At 42.8% G+C, this 11,649-nt stretch overlaps 1 protein-coding gene across 23 annotated transcripts; it reads left to right on the top strand.

Moving 5' to 3' along the window:
* The first annotated feature begins 916 nt into the window (after nucleotides 1-916).
* PDP1 (pyruvate dehydrogenase phosphatase catalytic subunit 1) lies at nucleotides 917-9,406 on the top strand. Of its 23 annotated transcripts, none has more exons than XM_081496913.1 (5): nucleotides 917-1,178; nucleotides 1,855-1,889; nucleotides 4,851-4,987; nucleotides 5,281-5,422; nucleotides 5,566-9,406. In XM_081496913.1, the coding sequence occupies exon 5, from the start codon at nucleotides 5,610-5,612 to the stop codon at nucleotides 7,224-7,226; it is 1,617 nt and encodes a 538-aa protein (XP_081353039.1). In that variant the 5' UTR covers nucleotides 917-1,178; nucleotides 1,855-1,889; nucleotides 4,851-4,987; nucleotides 5,281-5,422; nucleotides 5,566-5,609; the 3' UTR covers nucleotides 7,227-9,406. The 23 variants fall into 23 exon arrangements, with proteins under 23 accessions (XP_081353039.1, XP_081353044.1, XP_081353042.1 ...); XM_081496918.1 differs by having other exon boundaries at nucleotides 5,285-5,422; XM_081496916.1 differs by lacking the exon at nucleotides 5,281-5,422 and adding an exon at nucleotides 3,023-3,321 and having other exon boundaries at nucleotides 917-1,063.
* The last annotated feature ends 2,243 nt before the right edge of the window (nucleotides 9,407-11,649 follow it).

Here is an 11,649-nt window from a genome sequence, read left to right on the forward strand (position 1 = left end):
ACCCAGGTTCAATCCCTGGGTCGGGAAGATCTCCTGGAGAAGGAAATGGCAGCCCACTCCAGTACTCTTGCCTGGAAAATTCCATGGATGGAGGAGCCTGGCAGGCTACAGTCCATGGGGTCACAAAGAGTCGGACACGGTTGAGCGACTTCACTTTCTTTCTTTCTTTCAGAAAACGTGAGCACACACCTACTCGACAGAATCAAAAATTCCTTCATCACAACCTCCTCTGGCTGCTGTTCAGACCGCCTTTCTTTCCCTGGGCTCTGAGACGTGTCCAGAAAATGACAGAAAACATGCTCCAAGTCAACGCTCCGAAAAGAATCCCATGAACCAGGCCTCAGATACCCCGGGGTTCTCTCATGCCCTGTTATTCCAGGTAGGGCCGTCTCTGGGAATTTAGTTTCCCGTTGGGCAGGGAGCCTCCCCTCGCAGCCTAAACCTACGAAGCCCCAGCCCACCCGTAAGGAGGGAAGGAGGCTCGCCGAGGTGCCGGGGCTTCGTGGAAGCCTGCCTGCGGGAAGCGGCCGTTCACGGGCCCCGCCCGCTCGGGGACTCTCGTGCCGACCCAGGCGTTTCCTCCCTCTCGGCCCTTCCGTCAAGCCCGCAGTCGCGCGCAGTCCCACCTCCACCCGGCTATAGCGGGCGCGGGCGGGGTCACGTGAGGCGGGCACGCGGAGCCAATGGGCAGCTCGCGCGGAGTGGACGGGCGTGTCTGACCCTCGTGACGTCACAAAGCGGGCGGGGAGCGCGCGGCTCTTCCGCCCCCACGCGCCGAGCCGCGGCCCGCTCTGCTGCGCCCCGCCCCCTCGCCACTGCGCACCCAATGGGAAGGCGGGAAGCGCTCGGGCCCGAACGCGCGGGCGGGGCAGGGCGGGGGCCCGGCGCGGCGTGGGGGTGTGTGTGGGGGCGGGGCGGAGTGGGCCGGCCTGGGGCCCGGGGCCGCGCTCCCGGGAGTCGCGGCGGCTCGTGAGGAGCATTGCCGGGAGGTGGTGCCGCCGCCGCCGCCGCCGCCGCCGCCTCCTCGTTGAGAAGAAGCGGCTCCTCCCCCCTGCTGTCCCCGGTTCGTATTCCCTCACCCCAGCGCCGAGCCGCCCCGTCTGGAATCCTCCTCCGCCCTCTCGAAGTTGTGAGGGGGGCGGCCAGCGCGCGTGAGGAGACGAGCCTGGGGGCGCCAGGTGCGCGCTCGAGGGGCGTCGGGGCCGCGGCGGGCGTGACGGCGCCGGGGGGCTGCCCGCGGGGCTCCAGAGCCGGGGGGCGGGCCCTCCTCGCCCGCTGGCCGCGCCCAGGGCGTCGTGAGGGCCGGCGGGAGGGTGCGTTCCGGTGCAGGTGCGGCTCAGGTGGCACGGAGTCGCTCTGCCTGAGGGTCCCCCCTCACACACACACACACCCCGGGCCCAGGGTGACCCCGCGCGGGCCGACCCCCGGTTTTCAGGTCTGCGGCTGGCGCGGCGTGGGCGGACGGAGGATGCCGCGCTCCCGTGGGCTCCGCGCCGGGGCTGGATGGACGGGCCGGTCCCGGGCCGCGCTTCCGCCGGCGTCTGGGCCCGCGCCGCCTCCAGCTGGAGCTCCGCGGCTCCCGAGGGGTGGGTGTGTTGGTTAGGTTTCCTCCCTCCTCCCCACCCCCTGTCTTGCGCCTCCATCCACTTTCCCCCACCCCACCCCACCCCACCTCACCTCCTAGCCCCATTCACCCGGCTGCAGCGAGACCTCGCCCCTCCTCCGCTCGCGCCTCCCCTGCCGACGCCGCCTCTAACGAGCATCTCTGCCTTGCTTTTCAATGGGCCGGTGCTGCTGTCGCTGCTGCTCTCCGCGCGGGTTGTGGATGTTGTCGGCTCCGTGTTGTGATGACAGGAGAATGTGTGTGTGTCCCGGGCCCAGACGAATTGGTAGGTATTCCTTTAACTACCTGGCGTTGGGTACCCAGGGAAGAGGATGATTGATTTTGCGTGTGGATGGTCTTAGGTGGGTCTGTGTGGAATGAAGAGGTGAGGTAGGTAGAAAAGGGGTTACAAAGGGGTCCTAGACCAGGATAGCAGTTGATGCCTTAAGTGAGTGCCATTTTCAGGTAGGGTACAAAGGAAACTGATCAAACAAGTGTTGACTTGGGGCTTCGGAGTCTTCCAAAAGCAGCCGGTTTCTTCATTCATGTAAAGATAACAGGAGCTGTGAAATGGCTAAACATTGCCCCAAAATGCTGAAAAAATCGCCGAGAGTCTTTATGCAGGGTGTTTAATGCAATCGGATTACATAAACTGGGGTTCTGACACATTTAATGGTTAATATAGCTTTTTTTTTTTTTTTCGTTTACACCAAAAGCTTTGCATAGTTAAAGAGCTCTAGAGTTGGGGCAGTAATTGCATTCTCTAATTAGTTTGTTCTGAGAGTTTATTGATAAAGTGGAATCATTTCCTGGCACGAGCCCTACAGAGTACATCAGTAAGAATGGATGGGTCTCTTTCCTGTTTGTCCTTACAGCTCATCTTTCCTTATTAGTCACTGGCAAAATCTGCCTAAGACTAAGATGCTGTACCTAAGGTGGCTAAGTTGGGATCATGGGATCGGAATTTTTAAGTGAAATTGTGGCCAGAAATAACTTGAAAATTTGACGGTGCTTCAGTTTACCACAGTTGTACCTTGCTGCTGTTCTTCCTGCCGCATCAGAGCCCCTTTAACTTTGTTAATGTAGCAAGTTGTCAACAAGAGTTTTGATTTCATGGAATTTTGTTGTTGAATCACAGGATATTCAGAAGGATACCCAAGAGTTTTTTGAATGCTCACTTATGGTTTATGAAAGCATTTGAAAGTACACTGATTTCTAGGAGTAACTGGCCTGATGGAGAGAGTGTGTCACTTGTACTGGCGGTGAACGAATGCTCCTTAATCACAGAGTAGGTAACTTACCTAGGAGTTTGACTTTTAGAGGCATGTTGGGAGTCTCAGTCCATATGCTAAACCCCTGAGTAATTGAAAGATAGAGTTAATAAAATTGACTCTCTGCTTTTTTGTTTTAAATCTTGAGAATTTATGCCTGAAGGAAAAATGTATGTTGCTTGAGAGTGCCTGGAGTTTGAATTTACGTATTCAAAGCATCTGCTGCATGAATCAGTTCTTTTGCCAAAATAGTTCATTTTGCAGTCAATTAGAAAAGCAGGAGGATTCTCAAAACAAAGGAATTTAAGGAAAGTGTGGGTTTCCTGGTCTTGTTATTTCTTGATCAGATGTCATATACTCCAATTCTGTTACACATCTATCTCTCAAACCTTGCCTCCAAACACAAACAGTACTTTGATTCAATCTACATTCCATACAGAAACACAGGTATTTTTTTCCTCTAAAATTCTTAGATATTAAAGTAAGCTTAAATGCAGACATATATAAACTTACAGAGAAAATTTATTTTCATAAAAATTGGTATGTTTACATTTTTAATAATAGAAATAATCTTCATACAAAGCATGAAATGAGTCCATGTGCTTTCTGCATACAAACCTAGCAAGAGGTATGGTTCATATCTGAAAGCCAGTGTCATGTGGCCCAGCGTTTTAGCACATCTCCTGGCTCAGTCATGTACACTTAACCTTTGGATGACTTTCAGGTATTCAGTTTGAAGTGCTGTTATTTAAGTGGTTATTCTTGATAGATTCCTGTTCTTCTGGAATTTCTGTCTTTCATGACTGCCTTTCAGACGTTATTTAGCTATTGCTCTTATTTCCAAAATTCTATTCATTACCTTCTCTTGCCTAATCTTGTTTTCAATTTTGTAAACAAATTCTTTCTTAAATAATGTTGTTAAAGTAATGGTACATTCTATCACATGCAAAAGGGGTTCTATATGACCGGCTTATACAGTGCTTATAACCAAAGCAAATTCAGTGTTTGCTCCCTATGTTCCACTTATCATTTTTCTAACTGTTTTTCAAAAGAGGGTATGTGAAAATAATGTAATATATAGCTAATACTCTATGATATTTGTAAAATTTTTTCTTAATGTGTTTAACCTTAGGAAAAAATAGTTGATATTAAGGCTCAAGTGATTTTCTATTCCTTATTCCTTTTTGTTTATTGCATTTGTTTCCTTATTTAAGATATTTCTAAAGCCTGTTTGTTTATAGACTTCCCTGGTAGCTCAGACGGTAAAGCGTCTGCCTACAATGTGGAAGACCAGGGTTCAATCCCTGGGTTGGGAAGATCCTCTGGAGAAGGAAATGGCAACCCACTCCAGTATGCTTGCCTGGAAAATCCCATGGACAGAGGAGTGTGGTAGGCTACAATCCAAGGGGTCTCAAAGAGTCAGACACGACTGAGCGAATAGGCCACTTGAATACTTTGAGGCAATACCTCAAGAATTCAGGGGAAATATGTGTTACAAGAGGGATTCTTTTCTTGTATAGATTACCTGGCTTAGTGATACATATTTATTACATTTTCTAGATAAATGCTCATTAAAATATCTTCAGTGTTCCACTTGCAAATATAAGTGATACGATTTTCATTTATTCATGAGTATAATGCTCTACCTTTATAAGCCAAATGTTAGTCCATTAGACTACTGTTTCAGAGTTTATTAATTTACAAGGGCAAATGGATAACCATTTTTTTAATGTAAGAGAATATTTTTCTAGGGGTGAATTCTACTTGAGGTCCATAATAGATGAAGGTCATATTTCTGTAGATTTCTTTTACGGCTAATAGGCAGAGGAAAATACTAACAAGTAAATTAAGTTCCAGAACTGAGACCATTTATGTTACTAACAGAGTTTTAGAGCTACTAAAATATTTGTTTTTTTTTTTAATCACAAAAAATATAGTAAAATTAATGAATAAATGAAACCTGCCCGCTTTTCCAGGATTATTTGGTGACTTGGTGGCAGACCTGTGTCCCTAAACTTGCCAAATCGGCACAGTGGTCTGGAGAAGCATTGTTTGCAAGACCATCTCCTGGATGCAAGGAGGGCATTTTGGAACTTCTGTTTTTAACCATTATGTAAGATTTTTCTTGTACATGTTAATTATAGTAACGTATGTATATATCATACGAATAATTCATGAGTACACACAGGTTGAGGCTGCATCCCAACACGTTTATGGTGATACCCAGGTGTATCAAATGCTAACCATTGACCATGGCTCTAGAAACAGGACCTTCATAAATGGGAGAAGTCCCTGTGCAATATGGGAGACCCGTAGCCTTTTCTAAGGATAAAGAGAAGGGTGATTGGCCAGGTTGACTGCCACTGCATAATGTTATATAACCTTCATCTCCTCCACTCTTCCCAGCCAGATCTATTGTACATTCTGCCCAGTTTGTGCTGCATAAAGAAATACAAGGAGAAAAGTAAAGCTCGAAGACAGTTTGCTCCTGGCTCCATTAAGTAATTGGGTGTGCTTAGCAGAGTATATCCTGCAGAGATAGTATATGGTATGTGTGTAAAATATAATATCTTAGGAGGCACAGGGCACCTGTAAATTCACCTGCTAAATATCTGTTATGAAAGCAAAAATACATTAAGTAATCTGAATGTAACTTTTTTCTTTGTGCGTACCTGTGAAATTGCTGTCTAGGGATCCCCGTCAGAAGTTCCAGCCTGCCGCTGTTCTCTGATGCCATGCCAGCACCAACTCAACTGGTTTTCCCTCTGATTCGTAACTGTGAACTGAGCAGAATCTATGGCACTGCGTGTTACTGCCACCACAAACATCTCTGCTGCTCACCGCCTTATATTCCTCAGAGTCGCCCGAGATACACACCCCATCCGGCGTATGCTACCTTTTACAGGCCAAAGGAGAGCTGGTGGCAGTACACCCAAGGAAGGAGATACGCTTCCACACCGCAGAAGTTTTACCTCACACCTCCCCAAGTCAATAGCATCCTGAAAGCTAATGAATACAGTTTCAAAGTGCCAGAATTTGATGGAAAAAATGTCAGTTCTGTCCTTGGATTTGACAGCAATCAGCTGCCGGCAAACGCACCCATTGAGGACCGGAGGAGTGCAGCAACCTGCTTGCAGACCAGAGGGATGCTTTTGGGGGTTTTCGATGGCCACGCAGGCTGTGCTTGCTCCCAGGCAGTTAGTGAAAGACTCTTTTATTATATTGCTGTCTCTCTGTTACCCCACGAGACTTTGCTGGAGATCGAAAATGCCGTGGAGAGCGGTCGAGCCCTGCTGCCCATTCTCCAGTGGCACAAGCACCCCAATGATTACTTCAGTAAGGAGGCATCCAAGTTATATTTCAACAGCTTGAGGACTTACTGGCAAGAGCTTATTGACCTCAACACTGGGGAGTCGACTGATATTGATGTTAAAGAGGCTTTGATTAATGCTTTCAAGAGGCTTGATAATGACATCTCCTTGGAGGCTCAAGTCGGTGATCCCAATTCTTTCCTCAATTACCTGGTGCTTCGAGTGGCATTTTCTGGGGCCACAGCTTGCGTGGCCCACGTGGATGGCGTTGACCTTCACGTGGCCAACACTGGCGATAGCAGAGCCATGCTGGGGGTGCAAGAGGAGGACGGCTCTTGGTCGGCAGTCACGCTATCTAATGACCACAATGCTCAGAATGAGAGAGAAGTGGAACGGCTGAAACTGGAGCACCCAAAGAATGAGGCCAAGAGTGTGGTGAAACAGGATCGGCTGCTTGGCTTGCTGATGCCTTTTCGGGCTTTTGGAGACGTCAAGTTCAAATGGAGCATTGACCTTCAGAAGAGAGTGATAGAATCTGGCCCAGACCAGTTGAATGACAATGAATACACCAAGTTTATCCCTCCTAATTATTACACACCGCCTTATCTCACTGCTGAACCAGAAGTAACTTACCACCGATTAAGGCCACAGGATAAATTTCTGGTATTGGCGACTGATGGGCTGTGGGAGACAATGCACAGGCAGGATGTGGTTAGGATTGTTGGTGAGTACCTAACAGGTATGCATCACCAGCAGCCAATAGCCATTGGTGGCTATAAGGTGACCCTGGGGCAGATGCATGGCCTTTTAACAGAACGGAGAGCTAAGATGTCATCGGTGTTTGAGGACCAGAATGCAGCAACCCACCTGATTCGCCACGCTGTGGGCAACAATGAGTTTGGAGCTGTTGATCATGAGCGCCTCTCCAAAATGCTTAGTCTTCCTGAAGAGCTTGCTCGGATGTACAGAGATGACATTACAATCATTGTAGTTCAGTTCAATTCTCACGTTGTAGGGGCATATCAAAACCAAGAACAGTGAGTGGGTCTTACCAAGGCAATTCTCAAATAGATTTAAAGGGCAGATAGGTTTTTCTTTTTTGTAAAGATACTACTATAGTAAATATTTCCAGTGGGTCATTCTCAGCATTTCCCTACTTGAAACTCTAGTCTGCCGGGTAGTCCAAATTGAATTTCTAGCAGAGTGGCAGGATCCTGAGAGTCTCGTTCTGCTTAGTTTGGACCTCACAGCACCTGCAGTTGAGGCCCATCAGTTCCTTAACTGCAGATGGCTTACGACATTGGCTGCTTTTATCAGTCTGAGAAAATCAGGATGACCTGGCAAACAGGGTTTTGAATAGGCCCAAAGCAAGGAACTTGCTGGGCATATTCGTTTGGTAAAATGGAGAAACATTACTGTTCATACCTGCAGACCCATTTCATCACCAAGATTCCAGTGTATATGAGAACATATATTTATTGCATGATTTCCTAGATGTATAACCTGTGCATTATTCATGAACTTTATTTTAACCCGAAGTAGTTTTCAAATCCACTACTTTAAGCCATAAAGGACTGAGAACCAGGCAATTGAATTTGTCAGTGTGTGTGATCATTTGACTTGGAGTGCTTCTTAAATGAGAAAACAAACACTACCCCTTCACCCAATTACCTAATGTAGTTGAAACATTTTCTATTTTGCCACACACTTGAAGACAATAAAGGTGTTTTATCTACTCTTATTGGTGTTAAATAAAGGGGAAAAGAAGTTTTAGTTTATTAATGAAAAGCTTTCTTTAGTTTGAAATAAAAGATCCAGAATGGAGACTGTTATGTTCAATTATGGTCATCTGCAGCCACCAGCACATCACTCTTACCATGTAAACCCCTCAAGTGTGGCATGCTCTAAGTGTGTGGTGGGTAGACTGCTGCTGAGAAATCATACTTCTAATTTAGTAGTGGTAAGAATTTTTGTCATGTTTGGAATTTTAAGGATGGCATATAAAAAAAATTTACATAATTTGGGAGAGTAAAGTTTAAATATTTCCTTCAGGTGTTGAGATGAAGTTTTTTTGTTGTTGTTTTTCCCCACTTAGTTGTAGGTCAATTTAAATAATTGGTTTAAAGATTACTAAATGCTTTAAACATATTGTAGCTTATAAATAGAAATGTTAAGATACATACATGAGAAATTTTAACTATTGTGCATGCCTGATGCTTAATGGAACACTTAATAGCATCAAATATTATTTGCAGCAGTCTCCGTAATTAATATGCAGACCCTTCCAACGCTGTATCAAAGTAAATGAAAATAAATATATTCAGATTGGCTTTTGGGGAGCTTATTTGATGTGCATCAAATGGCGTTTTGTTCCTGTGTTTAATGGTGATTCATGTACAGCTGTGCATATATTCCATCACTTATTCTAGCATCACTGTTAAAAGAATGGCTATGACTATGTTCAATTTTCATGTAAGTTTTAATACAGAACATGATGAGTTTTCCCTTGTGTAATTAGTTGAGGGGTGTTTAGGAGTTCTTGCAGATTTCTGTAGAATACTGAACTAGATATTCAAGGACTCTGTGGACTGTGGACACCAAAGCAAGGTAGAATTGGCTGCAGAATTTATTCCAATTGAAAATAGACTCTGGAAGATTGCCGCTTACGAGACCATATAATGTTTGTTTTCTGAGGCCTTCCCCCCCCCCCCCTTTTTCCCTCCTTGAGTCACCTTGGAAATTTTCTCCCACGTGGTATTTTGGAGGGGGAAAAGCTATTATACTATATACTTATTTATAAATGTTTTGACAGAGACTTCATTTTTTAATGGAATGTATGTAGAATACAGTAGCAATTAAAACTCATTTTCAGGCTACTATTGGAATTTCTCTTGAACATCTTTACTAAAGAGTTCCATATTATGCTTAATAAAGTTTCATCTCTATATAGTACGGTATATATAAATTTGGTTTATTTTGGTCATGATCAAGATAGTAATTATTATTACACAAGAAACTTTGTTCTTATTATTACACAAGAAACTTGGTCTGCGGTCTAAAAGCCTGTTGTGTTAAGCCTGTAGTATTAACAGTGTGGAATTGAAAATAATTGGATGTTAGAAATTTGAATGTATTATCATCTAAAAGAAGTTTTGATTTTATTGTAATTGGTTGTCACTGTGATGTGATATCTAGAATTAAAGAATACATGTAAACTTTCATTGTATTTAGCCTTTCTTAAACATTTTTAATTTATACTTTCTAACGTGTTATTTTCGGTATTTAGTCAGTGGCTCAAGGTATTTATAATATGTCCTTAGCTAGTTAAATGCAATGGTGTTATGGTGCAGAGTACTTGGAGGGAAAAAAAGTCTTATAAAAAATTTATCTGTGTGAAGAAATGTGAAAAGTTTATATATTACATAGTGAATAGTCAGAAATGCCCACAGTGAATTAAAGCTTCATATCTGCTTTCTGAATGAACGACCTGTGTTGTTTTTTAATTAATAGATTCATTAGATGCTTTCTGTGGTGATAGGTTATACTTAACTTTTGGATCCTCTAGATAGATAGTACTTTTTTAAAAACTTGGGTATAATTTACATTCAATAAAATGCACAGATTTTAAATGTGTAATTTGAGGTTTGGTAACCACAACCCCAGTAAAGATATAGGACTTTTACATTACTCCAGCAGAAAATTCCCTCATGCCCCTTTCTATGGGGAAGGTTATATTGTTCTGACTTCTGTCACCATAGATTAGTGTTACTTGTTCTAGAAATTCATATAAATGAAATCATGTAATAGGTACTCTTTCGTATGTGACTTTTGTTCATTTTTTTTGAGATTCACTTAATGTTGAGTGTATTCATAGTCTCCTTACTACCAAGTAGCATTCCATAGCATGAATAGAACAGTTTATCTACGGCTGATGGGCATCATAAGCCCCTTCTTCTCCCCCTTAAAAGCTAACTTAGGTTATCAATTCCCAGGGATATTATTTGATTGAAGTATAGATTTAACATCAAAAATATGATTTTTCAAGCGAGTTTTACGTTCCATACCTTAATGGTAGAATTTTTTAAAAAATGCCCTTTAAACAAGCAATGAAAATGTAACTTGGTGAAAAATTTGGAGGGATTAGAGAGCATTCCTTCGCTAATGACTTCTCTGTACCTCTCCCATTGATAACTTTATTGAGTTAAAAGTTCATTAACTGATTGAGCTAATGACTATCCTATAAAAAATAGACAAATTATACCTTGGTTTTTCCTGTTTGTTTGCCTTTCTTTTTTTCTTAATCTATTTATCTTTAATTGAAGGATAATTACAATATTGTGTTGGTTTCTGCCATACATCAACATGGATCAGCCATAGGTATGCATATGTCCCCTCCAGTTTTTGATGGTCTTGGTTTATTACTCCCATCAGCCATAGCTAGGATTGGGGATGGGAAAGGAAGTGGATTAAATGCTGACTGTTAAATTGACTGGAATAATATAACTCACTTGAATATCTCAGCTTTTTTTAAAAAAATTAATTCTTCCTAGACCAAGATTTCCTGCTCACTAGTCAAACACATGCCTGAATATGGGTTATCGTTAGCTTTGTCTTTGGGTGTAGTAAGAGGGTCTAGACAACTGCTATCCTTAGTCTGTTCATTAACATACCTTAATTCTGACCTTTTGCATAAATAGTAAAACAACTACTATTTACTGTAGCTAACTAAGACCTGGACATGCTGGGTAAATGGTATCTAAATAGACTTGTTACAGTATGAAGGTCACTTTTTGTTCCTTTCAGAAATAACTTTGAAAGCCAAGCTTAATCCTGTTAAAACCAGCCAGCCTGGTTCTTATGACAAAATTTATACCTTGGATTGAATCCTAACAGTATACAGCATTATCTTCTAAATAGCTTTCAAATTTTAAGTGTTCAAAGTAAATATATCAAGAATGATGAAATTCATGCATTTCGTGTTCCATTAATAATGATTATTCAATGCATATACTTTAAGGACCACACAATTTAGGCTCAGTAATGTAGCCAATATTTAGGTTCCTAAAATATATACATGTCTGGTTTTAAATTGTTCTAATAATTTTTTAACTTTATCTTGTTTGTCCATCAGGGTTTTCAATTAAGGTCAGGGCCCGTGGATTTTGTTTGTCTTTCTGAGCCAACACAATATTGAATAAAAAATGTTCTGCATCCACTTAATTTTACATTAGAGATGTACAGTCAATTTTAAAAGAAGCCTAAGTGAACTTTAAGAAGTTCTCTTCTTTATTTGTCAGAAGTTAACATCTCAATCTAGATGCAGAGAAATAATTTATTCCAGTAATTTCAGTTTTGTTTTATAGGTAAAAACCAATGATTTTTAAAACTTGAACTAGTTCCCTATTGCAAAGAATATTCAAAAGAAAAAATTAGAAGTACCAGGGTACAAACAGGCCCATCATGG

This window comes from Giraffa tippelskirchi, chromosome 6 (assembly GCF_054371585.1).
Source record: "Giraffa tippelskirchi isolate mGirTip1 chromosome 6, T2T-mGirTip1v1.2.pri, whole genome shotgun sequence".
In the NCBI taxonomy this organism is placed as follows: domain Eukaryota; kingdom Metazoa; phylum Chordata; class Mammalia; order Artiodactyla; family Giraffidae; genus Giraffa; species Giraffa tippelskirchi.